This window comes from Heterocephalus glaber, unplaced genomic scaffold (assembly GCF_053883595.1).
Source record: "Heterocephalus glaber isolate CG9 unplaced genomic scaffold, H.glaber_assembly_v1.0 deba00001465, whole genome shotgun sequence".
Lineage (NCBI taxonomy): Eukaryota > Metazoa > Chordata > Mammalia > Rodentia > Bathyergidae > Heterocephalus > Heterocephalus glaber.
This window is the reverse complement of record NW_028258312.1, coordinates 17,428,763-17,448,824: the sequence shown is the minus strand read 5'-3', so window position 1 is coordinate 17,448,824 and position 20,062 is coordinate 17,428,763. Positions and strand designations below refer to the sequence as shown.

The 20,062-nt window shown below is 41.7% G+C and overlaps 1 protein-coding gene and 3 pseudogenes across 2 annotated transcripts in view; all 4 read right to left on the bottom strand.

Annotated features, from left to right (window-relative positions):
- Erap1 (endoplasmic reticulum aminopeptidase 1) overlaps positions 1 to 15,876 on the bottom strand; it is a 35,357-nt gene extending 19,481 nt beyond the window's left edge. The window contains exons 1-4 of one of the 2 annotated variants that reach the window (XM_021255793.2): positions 15,598 to 15,876; positions 5,928 to 6,014; positions 4,767 to 5,310; positions 2,534 to 2,672 (exon numbers count right to left, since the gene is read on the bottom strand). In XM_021255793.2, coding sequence (XP_021111452.2) covers positions 2,534 to 2,672; positions 4,767 to 5,310; positions 5,928 to 6,014; positions 15,598 to 15,868 — 1,041 coding nt within the window. In that variant the 5' untranslated portion in view covers positions 15,869 to 15,876. The remainder of the gene's footprint in view (positions 1 to 2,533; positions 2,673 to 4,766; positions 5,311 to 5,927; positions 6,015 to 15,597) is intronic. The other variant, XM_004841716.3, reaches the window with a different exon arrangement.
- Positions 833 to 1,616, bottom strand: LOC147826596 (UDP-N-acetylglucosamine transferase subunit ALG13 pseudogene; annotated as a pseudogene).
- LOC147826595 (UDP-N-acetylglucosamine transferase subunit ALG13 pseudogene) lies at positions 1,560 to 2,432 on the bottom strand (annotated as a pseudogene).
- On the bottom strand, positions 6,405 to 15,575 carry LOC101702717 (conserved oligomeric Golgi complex subunit 6 pseudogene; annotated as a pseudogene).
- Positions 15,877 to 20,062: the final 4,186 nt, after the last annotated feature.

Sequence of the window (20,062 nt, the reverse complement as noted above, 5' to 3'; positions counted from 1 at the left end):
TTCAATACTGTGCAGTTACATAAATCCAGTATTAAACAATAGCACATGGGATAAATCTAAAGCAGAGCATCATATGACTTCAAAACTGATTAATATCACAAAACACAACGCAGGTCATACAATTCTTAAGAAACCTGAAGAGCTCTCTTATTTAATATTAAGTTACCCAGAAGCAAAGGCGGTTGATTTTGTTGTTTTACTTTCTAGGAAAATGGAAATTATAATTTTTAACAGTTTAGTATGTTGTATGATTTCTCAGCCAGGGAAATAGTTTGTAAGATTTATTTCAATTGGCACCATTAGCTAATACAAAGTTGACAAGCTGGTTGACAGGGAAACAACTGAATACAATCAAATAGGCTCAGTATGGGGCTAGTTGTACATGCATCTTAATTTCCTTATTCACAGCCCAAAGCAGTATTCCTTTAAGGGAATATATTAAATCAAAAGATAAAACAATCTTAAAGACAGATACAATAGTAAGGACTCTTAACACCTAAATCACTTAAACACCAACATAAAAAACTTTGAGGTCATAGTACTCAGGATGAAGAACCAGACAAAAGTCCTGTGGTTGAACGTCAAGATGCAGAATCAAAACGTGGAGTGCCAGTAAAGAAACAAGAAACTTCCAAAGAAGAAAGTCATAGTACTCAGGATGAAGAACCAGACAAAAATCCTATGCTTAAACATCAAGATGCAGCATCAAAATTTGGAATGCAAGTAAAGAAACAAAAAACTTCCAAAGAAGAAAAACATAATATACCAGATGGAAATCTTAAATTTGTGCATCAAGAATCAGTGTCAAGGGCTGGAGATTTAGCTCAGTGGTTCCGCTGCCTGCCTCACAAGCACAAGGTCCTGAGTTCGATGCCCAGTACCAAAAAAAAAAAAAAAAAAAACCTTTGAAAACCAAAACACCAAGAAAATGGCAGTGTAAGAATACTTCACGTAGCTGAATCTTACATATTCTGAGGTACATAATGAGAAGATGAAGGAGGTGAAGCAATATAGGCAACTGCCCCAGAATTTATAGCACCATGAATTTGAGAAGAACCACCATATGCTGTGGCAACTGGATGACAGGGCGCAACACAGGGATAATCTGGCACAACAGGAAGGCAGGAATCAAAACCTGGCCATGGTGACTGTGCACAGGGATCTGACATTGCTGGGTAATAGACTGCTCCATGAGGGATAGATGCAGAGTCAGCATTCGCGAAAGTACCATTTGCTGATGTTTCTGTCTGTGCACCATCTGTTCTTGCTACCTCACTGTACAAGTGAGGAACAGTTTGGTCTATCAGAGGAGGTGGCTCGGTATAGACTGGGTAATTCTCTACATGAGGCTGCTGCATCTGTGGCACATAGATCATAGAGTGCCAATAGTTGTGGTGATAACACTGCAATCCCAGATTGAAATAGTACTGTAAAACTTTTGTAACTTGAGGCAGATCACTGGCATTTGGATCACAGGAATGAGGTGGAAGTTGTGGTGGTAAGTTTGAAGCCTCTTCCACCTCAAAAGGAGGTGGAGGTGGCAGTGGTGGTGGTGGTAGGAGAGGCTGCAGCAGCAGGAATAGCAGCAGAATGGTACTGATGAGATGGCGAAGCAATCACTGGCCTGCCTTGTGCAGGTGCAGGTACAATTAGGGGCTATATAGCATTCTGTGAGGAAAGTGACGAAGTACTAGTAGTTTAATTAGCGGTTACGCAGTTAGGTAAGCCTGGAGCAGGAACAGTCCTGGCACAGGAAGCTGCAATTACTGCAGAATTGCCCATCATATTCTGGTGGTAGTTGTATGAGGTAGCTGTGTCCTGTGGAGATGTAGAAGAACAAGGTCTTCTATCCTGGAGAGACAAGTTTGCTGTAGATGCAGTTATGCTATATACACCTGAAGTTTTGTAGTCTGGCTCTGAAAGATAAAGATATTCTTCATATCTCCCATTGTCACTCTGGCCACTGCCCTCTTCTGAATTTGAAGTCTGTTTTCCTGAGCTAGGTTCTCGCCTTCCAACACAGTATCCTGAAGTAGCAGGAACCATCGTAGAGGGATTACCATGGTCAGGTAAGGCTGAATAACCAGTTTCATCTCCTTCTTCAACTTCATAAAAAGTAACAGTTTCTTCCAAGCCACTGGACATCTGTCCATTCTCCGGGGCAAAGCTATAATGACACTCCTTATTCATGCAATGCATCTGGCGTATACTACGTCTAAAGGAAAGGAACAAGACCTATAGGACAAGTTATCAAAGTTCTGGCAGCACCTTCTACCTGCCTCAAAGTAAAAACCAACTTCAGGGCTTGGCATGAAACCTTGAATTTTTTAGGGGCAATTTTTTCTTTGACTATAAATACATTGTAGCTTTAAAAAAAAAAAAAGCATCAGCTAGAAATGAAAAGGAAAAGTTAGCAATTATCTGTCAGGGAATAAAACAAACCCAAATCAAATGGATGTTAACTCCTCTGGGTAGTGGGAGCCACAGCCAAGCAACAGATTTTCCTGTGCGCGGATCCACATTTCAGACTCACCAACGGCATGTTGGAAATGGCCATGTGCCTCGGCTCCCTTCTGACCTTGATGGAGAAACTCGCTTTGAAGGCTGGTTCATCAAAGCAGGGAAAGGCCATTCTGGCTGCAACTGGTTCAAACTGCGTGGATGCGAGTACCCTAAAATCACAGAAAGGGAACTAAAATGGACCATGACACACCAGAGACTCGAAAATTAGTGTTCACTTGTTTTTTAATTTCTGAAGTTAATATATGACTGATAGATTTCACTACTAAATAAGTATTTTTAAAACATAAAAGCAAAAAGTATTTTATATGACAAAAGCTTGTATAAACTAAGTTAAAAGACAAATAAACCCCTGGGGAGAATCCTAAAAAAGTATCTAAGGAAGAGTTAATAGCCTAAAAATCAGTGAATTCTTAAAAATTACTAAGAAAATACCCAATGACCAGGTGGAATCTTAGGCAAAGATCATAAACAGGCAATTAACAAAAGAAAAACCTACAAATATTAACAAACACATCAAAGGTTTCTCAACTTTCTTATTTAATTAAAGTAGTATAAGTAAGAAAGATGTCATGTTTTGGATTTTGCTCTAAAAACACCACTAATACATAACATTAATTAGAGGTGAGAAAATATAGCAAGGGCTATCAGAAGTTTATAGATTCTTTGTCTCACCAATTTTATTTCTAGGGATTATAAAGTGATGAATTACAAGAATGTTCATCAAAGTATTTCTGATACTGAAAAGTTGGAAACAATTTAATATTTCCACACATAGGAGACTAGTTACATAAATCAACATGTAAACATATATTTTAATAAATCCATTAATGTGATGCACAGCGATAGTCATTGACATAAAACATCTTCCCAGTATATTAAAATTTTTTTAAATTCCCTTGTGAGTGGAGGGCGTGAAGGGAGGGTTAGGAATGGGGAAAAAATAAGAACCAAGATGCATTATATAAAGGTACAATTCCCAATGAGAAATGTAATTGTGTTGTATACCTACAATGTACCAATAAAAGAATTTAATACAAAAAAAAAATTCCCTTGTGAAACAGAAAGCAAAATGCATAAATAACATGCAAATCTGGAGATAAGTCTGAAAGAATATTACCCTGAAGTAGAAGTAGTGGTTCTCTCTGGGGAGCTTGTTTGGCATAAACTTTACTTTTTAAAAATTCTTTTGCTAGCATCTGACTTCTTACCTTGATAAAATAATATTGAATCAGTATAATCCACTATGAAATTTTAATGTTAAAATTTAGCATAAAATTTTCTCAAATTCATCTTCTTCTTAGAAAAAATATATATCTTCTCCTTAAAAAACAGAACCAAAACAAGACAATCGCAATCTCCAGAAAAGTTTAAGCTGAAAATGTTTCTTCTAATGGGCTGTTATGGGCTGAACTGTGTCCCTCAAATGGTATTTTGATGTCCTTAACTCCACTCTTGTATTTGGAAATAGGGTATCTATGCGGATGCAATAAAGTTAAGATGAGGCCCTCAGGCTGGGCCTTAATCCAATATGTCCGGCACTCTAATAAAATGATGAAAATTTGGATGCAGGGAAACAGAGAGAATGGCCATGTGAGAGCAGAGCAGTGATGCAGTGAAAGGCAAGGAGCATAAGGCCAGATGGCCACCACCCAGAGCTGGACGCGCATGCAGACATCTTGATTTCAGATTTCTAGTCTCCGAGACTATGAGAAAATAAATTCTCCCTTCCCCACCTTTCATGGTACTGGAGACTAAACTCAATACCTTTCCAGCTCTTTTAAAAGTTGTATTTATTTTTATTTTTAGACAGAGACCTACTAAATTGCTAAAATGACCAGGCTGAACTCAAACTTGTGTCATTTCTGCCTCTGCCTCCCAGAGTGCTGGCCATGCACCCCCATGCTGGATTAATGCCTGCTTTTCCTTAAGGCACACAGTTCATGGCACTTTGTTACCACAATTCTGGGAAGCTAGTGCACAGAAAAAGAATGAGAAATACTTCGTAGGCCTTAAATCTAATCCAATAAACCAACAGATATTTGTCTGATAGAGCTGGAGGAAAGAAAAACTGGTTAATATTGAATGAAAAATGAGATCAAAAGAGCAAGGAAAAAACACTGGTCATTTTTAACATTATAAAAAAAATACAAAAAACCAAAGAGAATCCAACGATAGAGTTTTAAAATGAAAAAATCTGAAATAATATAGTGTGGGCAGCACTTGAAGCCTAAAATGTTTGTTACCTTACTTCCCCCTGCTTGGTTCTGTAGGTGCTTTTATAGAATCCATGGAAAGTCTCGGAGAGATTGCCAGCGTAGTGGATGACAACTGTGTACGGGAGCCCAACGAGGAAGGGTTCCAGAGCTAAAAGAGCAATTTGTTCATGACGGGGGTATTCCAGGACCCTCAGTGGTTCTTCAGATGGCCCCTGACCTGCTTCTTTCCTGAGGGTGGCCTTGGAGATCTGTAGGTTGTGGCTATGCAGGATAATGGCACTGGTGGGCTGGCTGGCTGTGATTTCTATTTCTGTGGTGCCCCAGAAAGCCAACGTGCTGAGGTTTGCATGGATCGTGAGATCATAATGAGCTGGGATGACATACTCCGGAAGTCTCATTTTGTTCCAAGGAAATGAAGATCCGTTGCTAGCTTTTGGAGATATAGTGTCACTGCTCTGACACTGTGAAGGAGTTGACACAGCTAAGAGAGTCAACAGTGAAGAAAGTAGAAATGACATGCTTGCAAATGGCCACTTGAGGGGCTGAGGTACCATCTTCCTGCCCGAACTACCTAGAACCACAAATGTATGAAAGAAAAATAAAGTCATTAAAGTGTTATCAAACATACTATCAGAATTTATCTACCCAGCATTAATAGATATAGAGACAAACTTGCAAAAGTACGAGGTATTTTCCTGAAAGTAAAATTATCTTCCTTATGTTATTAGTTGACAGAGAAAAGAACTTAGTGGTCAGTAACAATGTTAACACCTATTAGAATGCATAACTTGTCTTTCAAAATTTAATGCTAGCAGCCCAGGTTCTTGGTCAAATGCAACAGAACAAGTTCTAGTTGATGAAGGTAGAAGGGGAATTATAAGAGGATATCAAGTAGTTCAATAAATGGTCCCAGAATTGCAGGAATATGGGGAAAGGAGGTTCACAAAACAGGCAAAGATGGACAGCAGAAAGCACATCAGGGAAGCATCTGATCAAAGAACCACTCCTCACTGGCACTGGACCTCAGCGGAAGTGGTCTACTGCCTCAGAAATCAGAGGCTGGCATTGCTGCAACCAGCACTAGAATGAGCTCCCCACTGCCCCTGCAACTCTGCACCATTTGTCTGAGCTTCAAAGTCCCTAATTTGAAGTCTCACTGTCTGAACTAAGGTGAAGTGTCCACAGTACCTTGATTCTCAGAGCATAAATTTCCAATTCTTTTAAAATTCACATTGCAGGAGGGGGACAGAAGAAGCCTCACAAGGGAGAGAATTTCTAAAATACAGAAAACACAGGAAAGAGACTTAGATGCTGAGCAGTGAGAGGGTGTAAAGGCAACTATCCATAACAGTGACCTTAAATCATGTGAGTACCTTCATCAAAAGTCAATTTATTTTTTTTCAGGTAAAGAGATATTTACTATAATTATTAATAACAATACTTAACTGTCAACAAGTTTTTATATGGTGTTAATTCAGAACTAGTATTGTAAAACATCTCTCAAACTTTTCATATTACTTTTTGCCATATATTTGTGTTCTGGAATAAAGAACAGATGTGGAATAATATTAACTCAGGTCAACATTTATTTACATCCACATTACTGGAGAACAAAAAGAGCAATCTTATGATGCACAAAAAACTGATTCTCCAATCTCAAAGTAAAGATTATGAGCCTAAAAACAAAAGGATGATCAGTGTTCCAGGGAAGCACAGTCACTGAGCCGATCAGGAGAGCAGTGCCTGCACTTGCTGTGGTGATCTGTGCAGAATGCTCTCTGGGTCTTTGTATTCATTGGCTGGACTCATGACAGCTGCATACACTTCACCATAGGCTCTGCAGACCAGGTCTGTTGACTGTTTTACAATCTGCTCTTTCACTGTGGCACTTGGAAGAAAGTTCAACTGTGGCATTAACGGGTTGTCTGGGGCTGACAGGTAACGATCAAATTGAACCATTGCAGCCTGCAGTGCCACAGAGTCTAAGTTGGGCAAATTAGCTAAACAGGCCTGTTCAGGTTTATGTTGCTGCACAGCATTGTAGCTATAACTGAAGCCTACTCTAGTTAAAACGTAAGAGGCTTGTTCATTTATAAGTGTGTCCAAATGTGCTTCAGTCTGAAATTGTAGCATTTCTAGACATCTATTAGTGAATTCAAATAAGGCTAATGTTGTTTTCATCATATATAGTGAATTGACCATGAAAGTGGCCATGTTAGCTGTGCCTAAATTGCTGGCTGATACTGTACACATCTGGAGGAGAGGATCCAAGACACATGATAAAACCTGCACAAAATCAGCTTGACGAACATCTAATGGAATGACTGAAGAATCATGAGATGCCAAAACTTCACACAGCAACATGAGTGTCTGATTTAGGGCAGAACTTGGTCCAATATCAGGTGGTGGTAGTTCAATCTTCTCCATTAATTTACTTACATGAAGACTCAAGCTATTGAATATTTTTTTGCTTAGCAAATGCATTTCTTCAATGGTGGTTAATAAAGTAGTGGCACTATTTCCAACAATGCCACTGATTGTATGGTGGTAAAATTTGAGGAGATTAGAAATTTTGTATAATAAAACTGCCCCAAGTTCAGCAAGTATTACTTGCTCAATTCGAACCTTTAGAGGCCTGCACACACCCACAGTGATATGCCCAACAACTTCCTGAATATTTTCTTCAACACCTTGTATAGCTTTAAGAAGGTTTCGAGGTGTTCCTTTTCAGAAGCAGTAGCTTGATGGAGCCATGCCAACATGTCTCCCACGTATCTCAAAGGGTCATGGGAGTGCATTTCAATGGGTCTAGGTGTGCCTCCTGGGCCCCCTCTTGTAAGAGCATCAATAAACCCTCGAACAACTGTACTTTGCCTAGCTGTTCCAAATTCATCTAAAGTATACTTATATAAGACAGGTCTATCCTGTAAGGCTTCCATTGCCTGAGTTAATACAGGAGATACATCACGTGACTCTTGTGTCAGTGTTCTATATTCACTTTGAGCCCATCGGTAAAGTCTTTCATAAGCTGTTTCTTGAAGTGAAGCCATCTGTTCCATAATTTCTAAACCTGCTGTTTGTTGGTTTGTACGCAAGAGCACTTTGACATCATTATGAATCTGTTTTACTCTTCCCAAGGCCTTGAAAAAATCCTCAGTAATAGGTCCTTCTCTGGTACCTCGGAGAAGACTCATTTCATCAGAAGTCAGTTGGAACTTGGATAAGAAGCCATCTGCAACTTGTGCTCTTATTTCTAATCTTTGACTTTCCGTTTGAAGTTTAGTGGGTTTTACTATCACATCTTGAGTCTGTTCCTTTGCTGCCTGTAGGCGGCTTGTCATATCTTGACAACTGCTCGTTGCTTGAACATCTTCATTTATGCTTTCAAGCTCCTCCTTCACTTCCTTGAAATTACTTACAAATTCATTGATGGCTGAACTTCTGCGTTCAATATCTCCCCGTAAATTTCTTCGAGTTTGCAAACTATTTTCAACAAAAAAGGTTGAAAGTGCTTTGAGAGCTTCCAAAATCTCCTTGTCATTGTCCAGACACGTCTCCAAGGTCTTATGCAGCTTTCGCGACAGCGGGTTGTTGGGCTGCGCTGAGGTCCCGCCTGCCCCATTGCTGAGGCCAGTGCCGGCCCCAGAGGCCGGCGACCACTTCCCCGCTGCCCTCGGCCCTTGCGCCGCCCGTCCCGCCCCCGGTGGAGGCGCTGATAACCCAAAAGTCAATTTCATATTTATTTGTCCAAGATTGACTTAAAGAGTTCAGGGTGATTTTCACAATAATTTGTGACAAATTTATCAACCACCAGGGTTCTCTGTCAACAAATGTGTACTGACGCCTGCCTCACAGGAGATTGTGTGCTGAGTACTGTGTGGAATATAATGACACACAGGACACAGACAAGACCCTTGAGGACTTCAAACTCTAGAAAGACAGAAAACATTTACACACAATAATAAAACACTGTACAGAAAGGTAGAGGATTGTAAGGATAAGAACAGGTGGTTCCGGGAAGAATGGAATGCTATTTCCACAGAGAGTGATTCTGCCTGTAGCGACCCTATGGGGTGCCTGGAGCAAGACCGGCCTCTGTGTGTGGCCTGGGAAGGACAGGCTGATTTGGAAATGAGGAGGCCCTTGAAAGGACTGTAGGGGGAGCAACCAGGGACAGCACAAAGGGAGAAGGCAGACAACTGATGTGGACAGAAGAGAACCTCCAAGGACTTGAGGGAGAATGCTTATTCCCAAGGGAAGGAGGGAAATAATTTTAAGATAATGCTCCAAACATGCTGGAAGTCATGCTGCCGACCATATGCTGCACTTCATTTTAAAGGCCAAGAGATACAAAAGCAATGTGAATTTTAAAAGAGTTGGAAATATATGCTCTGAGAATCAAGCATAATTCCTTTCTCATGCAGAAACACACTCTCTAACGGATGCTTACCAGGAAAGACTCCTATTATGTGAGCTCAGGAAATGTGTTCTAATTCTCTGAGATTCCTTTGACTCGTGGTCATTCGGACCATATAAGAAAAACAGTGATCCTACATTGTGAATCTCTTGAAAGGATTGCAGTACACAGGATTTTCCCTTTCTAAAATGTCAGTGGTTCTCAACTCTGGCACATATCATCTAGGAAGTTTTCCAAATTCCTGATATCTGGATTCTTACAGACAATAATTAAACTGAAATCTATGGTGATAAAGTCAAGAAATCATTTTTAATATCCCAGAGATGCTAGTGAGAAGCCAGGGTTGAGAACTTCATCATAATCCTTGTCAAAGCTGGCTGTATCGCTTAAGCCCTGTGTGTCAGGACACTACTTCAAAGCAATGGCTGATGTGTCCCTGCATGGCACTCACTCCCTAACCATCTCTCTTCCCCACACACGCCAAAGGCACCTACCTCCCCTGCTAGACAGAAAGGATACCACTACAGCAGAGGTTAAACTGGAGACTTCACTATCCCAGTTCAAAAGGCACTACCCTGATGAGAAAGGAGATATGAACAGGGAAAACAGGTTTCCATGTGTCCTTTGTTTGTTTTTTTCTTTGCCTTTTTGTCCAGAAACCAACTAAGGGATGCTTCTAGCCATGGAGAAGTGGAGCAATTCAGAGCAAGAATAATGTTTAAATACCAATATGGTAAAGAGCATCTGTCTGCTTCTACCTCTTCAGGCAGAATTCCAGGGCAGGGACAAAATGAATTTCCCTTGAAGTTGGGCACCAGAAAGCAGAGAGAACTTATGGACTGTTTCCATCTGGAATTTCTGGCAGCAGCGACTTACTGCGTGTGGCCCTCGCACCAAGAAAATAGGCAGCTCTGTGGACAGGGCAGAGTCAAGCATGTGAGTACTCCAGGGGTCCTCCAAGAGTCCAATAAAAACTCTCAAAATTCCAAGGGGCCCTGAGCCGAGAGAAAGGCTCACAGGTTGCTGAAGGGGTGGGTGGTGGGTTCTCAATCAAAGGCTTTGCAAAGTTTGGTCCATGATGAGGCCAAAGAGAATTTGGTGAATCTCAAGGAGGTTTTAGGTCCAGGAAGCCAAAATGGAATGCAAATAGACAGCCTAAATGTCAGAATGTATTCACCCACAGTCAATGGATAAATGAGGCAAACTTCCATAAGTACTAGGTCTTTCCTGAAAGGAAAGTTACCTACATTGTATTAATTTAACAAGTCGGAAGAATTTTACAGTTGGCAACAACCATTTTAATCCACTCTATTTAATGTTCTATTAAATCCTGGGCAGAGTATCTTCAAACCTGTAACATTTTAGTAGACTTAATTTTTTATATGTCTGTTTCTCTTTATTAAATTATAAGCTCCTCAAGGCAAAGACTGTGTCTTATTGATGTGGTACATCACAGACATTCACTGAATGTTTGAGACTGAATCACTGAGATGCAGTCTCCTCTCCTAAATCATCAAATGGAGCAATTTCCCTGAAATGTACTTTTTTAACCCCCGCCCACCCCCTTTCTGGTTCTCTCTCCCTCTCTTAAACAGCTTAGCCAGGCAACCAAGTGCCTTTACATCCTACAGTCTAGGAAACCAAGGATCCAGTTGTATTTTAAATATCCCCCACCCATATGTATCCTAGGACCATGCAGACTTTGGTTGTTCCCCCAAAGTGCCCAGTACTTCTCTCTATCCATCTCTCCTCACGGATTCTCTCTACTTCAAAAACTTTCTCTAGTCTTTCAAGGTCCAGTTCAAATAAGGCATCCCTGGGAACTCTTCCACGAATATTCCAAGCTGAAGTAATTTTCTTTCCTTTGAAACTCACAACATTTTCTATGTTCTTCTTACATCTTACTATGCCTGCCTTGTAATACTATTATCGATGCATTTATAATGCCTTCCTACTGCATTGTAAATTCCTTGAAAACAAAAATATATGTATCGCTGTATTTCCCATAGCACCTATAAAACTACATCTTGCACATGAGAGGAACTTGATGAAAACTGAGTGCTGTGAACTATGTATTTCACAGATGAAGTTCTCTTGTCATCACTGACAATCTGTGATCATGTTCCAGTGTGTTTAGCTCTTCTCTTGAAAAGTAAGTTCTAACAGACAACCTACAATATGGGAAAAAATTTTTAGCAGCTGTACCTCAGACAAAGGATTACTATCTAGAATATATAAAAAATTGAAAAAAATCAGACCCCCCCAAATTCAAAGACCCAATTTAAAAATGGGCATCTGAAATGAACAGACATTTCTCAGACAGAGAAGTAAAAGCAGCAAACAAATATATGAAAAAATGTTCAACATCACTGGTCATTCGAGAGATGCAGATGAAAACAACACTGAGATTCCACCTCACCCCAGAAAGAATGGCTGCTATCAAGAAATCAACCAATAACAAATGCTGGCAGGGTTGTGGGGAGAAAGGAACCCTTCTCCATTGTTGGTGGGAGTGCAGACTGGTGCAACCACTGTGGAAGTCAGTATGGAGATGCCTCAAAGAACTAGGCTTAGAGGTCCCATTTGACCCAGCTATTCCCCTGCTGGGTATCTTCCCCAAAGAATTAAAAGAATCATATTACAGTGATATATGTGCACCCATGTTCATAGCAGCACAATTTGTAATAGCAAAAGCTTGGAAGCAGCCCAAGTGCCCATCAACTGGAAACTGGATAAAGAAAATGTGGGTTTTTTAAATAAAATGGAGTACTACTCAGCCATAAAGAACAAAAAACTAGAATCATTTAGAGCTAAATGGATGCATAACGAGGCCATACTCTTAAGTGGAATAAATAGGACACACATGTGCAAATACTGAATCATTTCTCTGGTGTGAGAAACTGAAAGTGTAAACAAGGGTTAAAATGATTAAAATGAATAATTGATAATTTGAAATAGGAAAAAAGGTCCAAAGTCGAAGGAGTGAAGGGAGGGGAAGGGGAAAGGAAAAGAGGGAAAGGAAAAACTATGAGAAAAGAAAAAAAAATGGAAATGAAATCTATGTAAATAGGGAAGGGTGGAGGGGTGAAGGGCGCACAGGTAATGGGGGAAAAAATAAGAACCAAGATACATCATGTACAGGTACAAACACCCAATGATAAATGTAAACGAATTGTATACCTAAAATGTACCAATAAAAGAACTAAAAAAAAAAAAGAAAGAAAGAAAAATAAGCTCTTATCTGGCTTTGCTTCTAACAGTAAATTTGAAACAAAGTACTTCATAGTTCTGGCAGTTGTCTAAGAGTCAAGTTTGTTTGTTTGTTTTGGTACTGAGAATCGAACTCAGGACCTTGAGCTTGCAAGGCAGGTGCAGTGCCACTGAGCTAAATCCCAGGCCCTCAAGTTTTATTATTAATTCTCCAAAAGGAGTGCAACTCAAAACAAGGGCTCTCAAAAAACAGTATATGCAGCCCCCTTCCTAAGAAAAGTGCAATTTGTTTTGAAATTATATTCCAATAACACCTAAAGGGACAGAAGCAAAGACAGAAAGAACTTAACATTTACTACACCTACAGAGTGCCAGGCACTGTATACATGTGTCACACCTCTCCAATAAGCTATAATTCCCACTTTTGAGGTGGGGAAACTGAAGTAAAGAAATACTCGTGTAACTTGGCCAAGTTCACATTCGGCAGAATGCAAGTGTGATTACAGCCTGTCTGGTCATAAACTCATGCATTTTGTACCTGGCCAAGTTCTCTTAAACCTTTCTCCTTTCACTTTCTCATTTCCCGTGTGTCACTACTCATTCTGCCTTTGTATGCTACCAAGACTCCCAGTGAACACCGTTGTATTTAAGAACTCCAAGAAGTAGCCTCCGCTATTTTTCTACAAATGTGGAGATACAGGGCCGGGGATTTAGCTCAGTGGTTTCGCCGCCTGCTGCGCAAGCGCAAGGACCCGAATTTCATCCCTGGTATCAAAAAAAAAAATGTGGAGATACACACACTCACACACACACACACACACACACACACACATAACTATAGATATATACTGCATATTCAAAAAGGGAGAAAACCTGCCTTTGAGTTCTTACTCAGTCACCTAGTATGTGACCTTGGGCAAGTTATTTAACCCCACTTTCATTCTCATCATGTGTGAAATGAGATAATAAATACTGTAGCTCCCTCACAGGATTGCTGTAAAGATTTAAAAAGTTAAGAGTTTCAATCACTCATTCCATAAATATTTATTTAGAGCCTATTTTGTGACTTGTATTGCTGAATACTAGCAATACTAGACAACCCAGGTCCCTGCGTTTACATAGAAGGGAAGCTTTTTAATATGTTTACATTAATTTATACGTGTATCTGGCTGACGGTTGTGTGTGTGTGAAGGGAAATACACATACACACACTAAAAGTGAGTAACAGTCAGGAGTGCTGGTACACACCTGCAATCCCACAGCTGTGGGAGGCTGGGGCAGGAAGATGGAGAATTCAAACCTAGCCTGGCCACCTAGCAACTTAGTGGAATCCTGTCTCAAAACGAAAAATATAAAAAGGGCTGGGAATGTCGCTCAGTGCAAAGGCCCTAGGTTCAATCCCCAGGAATGGAAAGAGGGAGAGAATAGTAGTAACAGGCCAGTTTACGCTGTGAAGGCAGCTTTCTGATGTGACTTAAAGAACAAATATGAGTTAACTAAGCAAGAGAAGGAAAGTGGCCCAGAGGGAACAGCACATGTATTCACAGGCAGGCTGAGGCAGAAGAAAGCACTGCTCATGAAGGCCAAGGAACAGGAAATGCAGTGTGGCGAGGGAGTGGCACCTGGTGAGGCAGGCAGAAGTTAGATACACACAGCCCTGCAGGCATGTTAAGGATTAGAGCCGGTATCCTAAGGGCCATGAAGACCCTCTAGAAAGGAGCTAAGTCTTAGGTTCCAATTCACATTTCAATAAAATTGCTCTGGTTACTGGATGGAGAGTAGAAAACAGAAAAAAAAAAAAGGGAAGCTAGGAGACTAGTTAGTTCCAAGACAATGTAGGCCAGTATCTTGGCGGGGGGGGGGGGGGCCCTTTAAGGACAGACTCCTGCATGGCCTGTATGTAAGGTGGACTGGAAGTGGGGAGTGCATTGAGAACAGTCATCATCAGACATAGCTACTGTTTCTAGAATGAAATCTGGTAGTCAGGGCTACCTTTTTTGGAGATAGAGAAGACCAGAAGTGAAACAAATTTTAAAGGGAAAGAATCTTAGGTTCATTTTTAAAATGTTTAATTCAGGATGTCCCCGAGATATCCAAGAGGAAATTTCAGGCCGACAGTTGAATACAGGTTTACACTACAGAGGTAAAGGTTTTAAAGAACTTTCATATTTAACTGTATTCCTTTAAAGTCTTAAAAAAGATTTTTCTTTTCGACATCTCATCAAACTACTGTTCACAGTCAATGACCTCAATGAATCTTATTTGGGCTGCTCTTGGTAACACTTAACTTTTCCCATTCTACAAAAAAGTCCGGTTATTTCTTGCCTCTCTTTTTAAGAGATGGTACAGAACGCAAGAGATCATAAGCAGCAATGCAAAATTTTCCAAACAATGAAGTGAATTAAAAAGCACTGAAAATAGCTTGTCACTACTAACAAATGATTTAAATGTCGAATTAGAATTTGTAAAAAAAAAAAAAAAAATACCAGGCGTTTTCTATTTAGGCCCACCTGAAAACGTGCCACTCAGCACACTTCCGCGTCCTTGGGGGTAATGGCGACTTGCCAATTTTTTTTTAATATTTTTTTTCAGTTGTTGACCACATCCCGATTAACAGAAAACACAAGCTTTTTTTTTTGAAGCAAGTCTACACAAAGAACCTGCATCGAGACCCCAAGGAAATGTGTACCTTTCCCCTGCCTCCTACGAAATTGACCCCAGCCCTCCCTTGGCTAGTGAGTCGCCTAGGCCGGAAGCTTTCATTTTGCTCAAGCAGGACAGCTTTCCCTGAAGAAAACCCGGCAGAGTGGGAAGGAAGATGGGAGAGAATTGAGGGCCCAAAACACGAGAAGCGGGGAGAAAACTGATCTCTAGGTCACACATGGCCCGGGACCTCCCAGCACCCCAGCCCCTGCCCCGCGCGCGGTCACCCCTAAGCCGGTTCCGTCCGCGCAGCCCCTCCAGCCCGCGGCCCAGCCGCCCTCCCCGGCCCCGGGCTCATCCCGGCCCTGGGAGGCGGGGCACGGAAGGAGGGAGCGCGGGGTGGCGCCGGCCAAGCGCCCGGGCTCCTCGAGGTGCCCAGGGACCAGCGCGGGGTGGCTGGGGCCCGACCCCGCGATCCGCGCGCACCTCCCCTTCCTCCTCCCCCGCCGCGCCCCGGGCCCGCGGTCCAAGCAGTCGGGGCGCACAGGGCGGGCTGCTGTACACATGGACCCGGGCCGCGCCGCTCACCTCGCCTCGCCACCCCGGGACCGAAAGTGAAAGTGAGGCCTGGGAGCAGCGCCACGGCCCGAACCCCAGCGGCTGCACCGCCGGTTTCCCGGGCCTGGGAGCGGGCGAGGGGGAATCCCGGGGCGCGGCCCGGGGAGGGAGCCAAGGTCTCCGGGTAGAGTCTGTGCAGGAGCGCGCCGCGGGCCCCGGAGGCTGCGGAGTTGATAGGAGGGATCAGACTGGGGGGCGCACCCCCTTTGGAGGCCTGATTCTTCTGTGTGTCTTTTGACATTGTTTCCCACAATGGATATCCACTAACAGCAGTACTTAGAGGGAGCGCGAGCCACAGAAGTCTGGTCGCGGTTCCAGAAGACCCTGGGTCGCTGGTCCACCCAGCCTGGAAAGCCTGGACGCCGGATAGGCTCAGCCCAGAAGGGCTTGACACCCACTGGAGGTCGAAGGTGCCCGTCTTGTGGCCTCTGGAAATGGGATGAGGGCGCTTGGCCCGCCTCAGGAGCCTGGAAGTGCAGTTCTTGGCTGCAAAACTGAGCTCGCTGGAGTTTCCGTGTAACTTATGTGGTTACCTACAAGCAGCTGTAGAAGAGGGAGGATTAAACACAGTCCCCAGAAACTATCATTTGTACTCACCCATACGTGTTTAGCACAAAGCACTGTGCGGTTGACAGTTTAGCTTAAGTGAAGAATGTGGTTTTAGGATTGCCTGCAGCCTATTGGAAAATTGGACTGTGATATCAGAAGAAGTTGCTCAAGTAGTCTCAAACATCAGGCTACCCTACCCTGTATACCCCACCCCTTATTTTCCTTTCCTAACCCTTCCTCAGGGACAGTTCCTCTTAATCACATTTAAATCCATGGATTTAAACTAAGTTGAAGCAAGTGGAAGAAGAGATCCTCCCACTCTTAATAAATCAACAGTAACCCCCCCCCCCATCCTGATGGTCAGGAATACTGGTCTCTTGTCTTCGAGCAGCTGTCTGGACTGTAGGAGAGCCCCTTATATCACTCACAGAGATGTCTAAGGAATGAGTAAATCAGGTGGTTAGAGGACCTCTGAGTCAAAGAAACACTAGCTATAAAACTGGAGGGTATGGGCCAGGGATTTAGCTCAGTGGTTCCAGTGCCTGCCTTACAAGTGCAAGGTCCGGAGTTTGATCCCTGGTACCAAAAAAACAAAAACAAAAACAAAAAAAAGCTGGAGGGTAGATCATTTGGGCATCAAAATTAAAAGGAGCACAATAACCCAAGCCCTCAATAATAATTCAAGACCTCCATGCTGAAAGCAAGTCTTGATTCCTCATCTGGTCTTATTTGGCTCCAAGTGTTACTCTGTAAGTTTTGTTCTTCCAGGCAGAGAATCTATTTACACAGATGACTACAGTGGCATCCACCCTTAATATCCTGTCCCCAACCCATTCACCTTTGCTTCCTTACTAGTAGGTGTGAGCAGACCTCAGTAACCTACCTAGATAAACCATCAGATTTGGATGGTCTATGTCCTTATGGCAGAGAAGGAAACACATGTTAGGAAAATAACTGGTGGATGAGTATTTGGGAAAGACACTAGAGAAAAGAAACTAGAAAGATTTGAAACTAAAAGATTTTGATTTGATTTGATTCAATTGACCGAAAATGTGAATATTGCCCAAATAAGGAGATGTTAATGAGAGATTAATGCTAGGTGAAAATTTTCACTTATGGATAATGAATCAGCTTCTGGTTACCAGAAGGACTGATACCAAACTCAGAAGGAACATGGAATCTGACATCATGCCAGATAAGGAAACCAGTAACTGGATTTGAACACTTGGTAAAAATATAATGATGGAAGGGGAGGGGAGAGACAGATCCTGTACAAGATAGAGAAGACAACACAGGGACATAGAAGCCCAAAGTCAAAGACACTTTTGGGAGAAAGGGGGCAAGGTTCTCAGGGCTAGGGGTCAGAGTGAGACCCAAAGAGCCAGGGCTGCTGCAGAGCAGGGTCTAACACCAGAGCCTGGACACCCACAATACTCCCAGGTCTGGAAGCAGGGCCAACCCAAGTCTACCTGAGGGCTGAAATTTGAAAATCTTTTTTCTTTTCCACTCTCCACCTCTCAGCCGAGAAGGACTAAGAGGAGGGAGAGAATGAGACTGATTGAAGCAGCCAAAGGTGACAACACTGAATTGCACTTAAATTCATGAGAATTCTGGACTTTTTTCTTTCTGCAAATTATGTTAAATTTGTTTTTTCCCCTTGGTCTTCCAGTCCTGGTGATAAGTTGCTAAATGTTACAGAATCCGTGTGAGTTTATCAGACAATTTCCATCCTGAAAGGAGAAAATAGCAAAATCATAAAAAGTATAAATTTGTATTACTCCTATAATTACTCTTAAATCCACTGCTAAATAAAATATGCAAACTACTGGAGTACTTTCATTTCTACTCCTCCTCCTTTTTTTCTTGTAATCAGTAACTTATTCATAGATGCAGATATAGAAAATAAAGTGAACTAAATGTGTCAGAATAATGTAAGAAACTTGTTTAAAAAGAAAAGACTTCCAAATTCCACTCTGAGAAAGTCTGTACTGTAGATTTTGAATAGAGATATGGAGATAGATAATAAACTTAAAGGCAAATAGAAATTTTCTTTTTAAAAAAGTCTTTGTTTTATTACTACTACACTGAAGGCAAAAGAGCTTTTCTGCACTTCAGGCAGAAAACAGAATTTGTGAATCTCTAAGGGTCAGGCTACAAAACTGGGCAACATCAGCACCAGTTCTGGATCCCAGAAACACTACTGGAAACGAGGCAGAGAGAGGAGAGGAGAGAAGAGGTGACACCTGGACTTAGCTGTGGTTGTTGACACCTGTCTAGGTCACTCCCTTCCATTCTCATACCCAATGAAAAGCTTGAGAGCTGCAAGCCCAGAGGTCAAAACTTGGATATGTGAGGCAGAGAATGCCCCAGACCGGCCATTCTGTTTGTGGTGTTGAATCTGTAAACCCTCAGGCGGCAAATGTGAGGTGTGTACACTAAGGAATTAATCAACGTTACTGTTTAGAAAGTATACACTCTAGGAAGACAACACAAAGATAGGAATATTATGTCAACTGTGACACTTTTGAAGGACAAAGTGAATGCTAACCTGACGAGGGATGGAGGTCAGACAATCTATATAAATCAGGTGTCCCCACAGTATTCTAAAATTTGTAAGCAAGACATTATGAAAAGACTGAGCATGTAATACGCTTTGAAGCTAAAACAAATACTCATAAATTGACCCCAAGAACTTGATCAGAAGAGCAACTTTCCCTAAAAGTAGTGAAGGCGATTGCTGCTAGCCAGTCCAAGGGCACAGAGAAGATGGAGTGGTGGAGAACAGATCTGAAGGGTCCAAGTTATTCCCGGAGTGTTGAACAGCAGAGATGTCCCTAGAATCTTACCACCATGGATCAGTTAGGAAGTATGACAATCTTCTAATTAACCTCTTCACTGAAGGCAATAAATGATGCCAAGCTCACCCTATGTTCTGTGACTATGCAATCATAAAGAAAGAAAAATAAAACAATTTTTAAACTAATTCCTATTTTGTAACAGCCAGGGTTCAATTGCAGAGAACATAATCCATTCATGATATTTAATGAGAAAGGGATTTCTTACAGCCTACTATATGATTTATGTAATCATTGAGATGGTTTAAAAAACACACTAGATTGAGTTTCCAGAACCAAATCCCAAAGCCACAGTGCAGAACTTGGCCACCAATGCAGTACTTCTCTTGCTGTGATCTAGAAGCCATCTGCCAAATTGGGCAGCTGCTGCCTCAAGTGCTGGCTCCAAAACCAGGTCATGTACACTACAATCTGTCCCAGCAAAATGAACACCCTCAAGCCTGCCTCTCTCCTCAATGAATGCACTTCCAAATTCCAGTCTCCCACCAGCGCTTCTGTTTGGCAGCGCCTAAAGCACATTCAGAATCTACAAGCAAAGAGGCTATAAAATAAAGTGCTTGCCTACCAGACTGCAGTAGTAGGACTTCCAAAAGAGGTTGGAAGAGATGCTGAGTAGCTTACCACGGTATCTACCAAAAATAGTAAACTGTATTGAGATTTAACAAATTTAAAAAATAAAAAATTATAAAGCAGCCTCAAATAATTTTGATTGTTGTTAGGTGAAAAAAATAATTGTTGTAGATTTAATCAGGTGTAGATTTAGATCATAAGAGGCATGGCACACTTCAGAATGAAGTATTTAAGTCTGTTTGTTAAATATTTAACAAAAGCACATTGCTCAAAATACAGTTATCATTTGGAATGTCTCTAGAGCCTCTCTTTATTTTCTTTTGTCTATCCAATACACCTATGTCCCCTTTTGATAGATGAATAGTCATATTATTTAGTCTCAGTCTGTGATGAATATAGCATCTTCATTCTCTGACCACAGGGACTGGACCAAGGATTTAAACATGACCAAAGCCAAATCA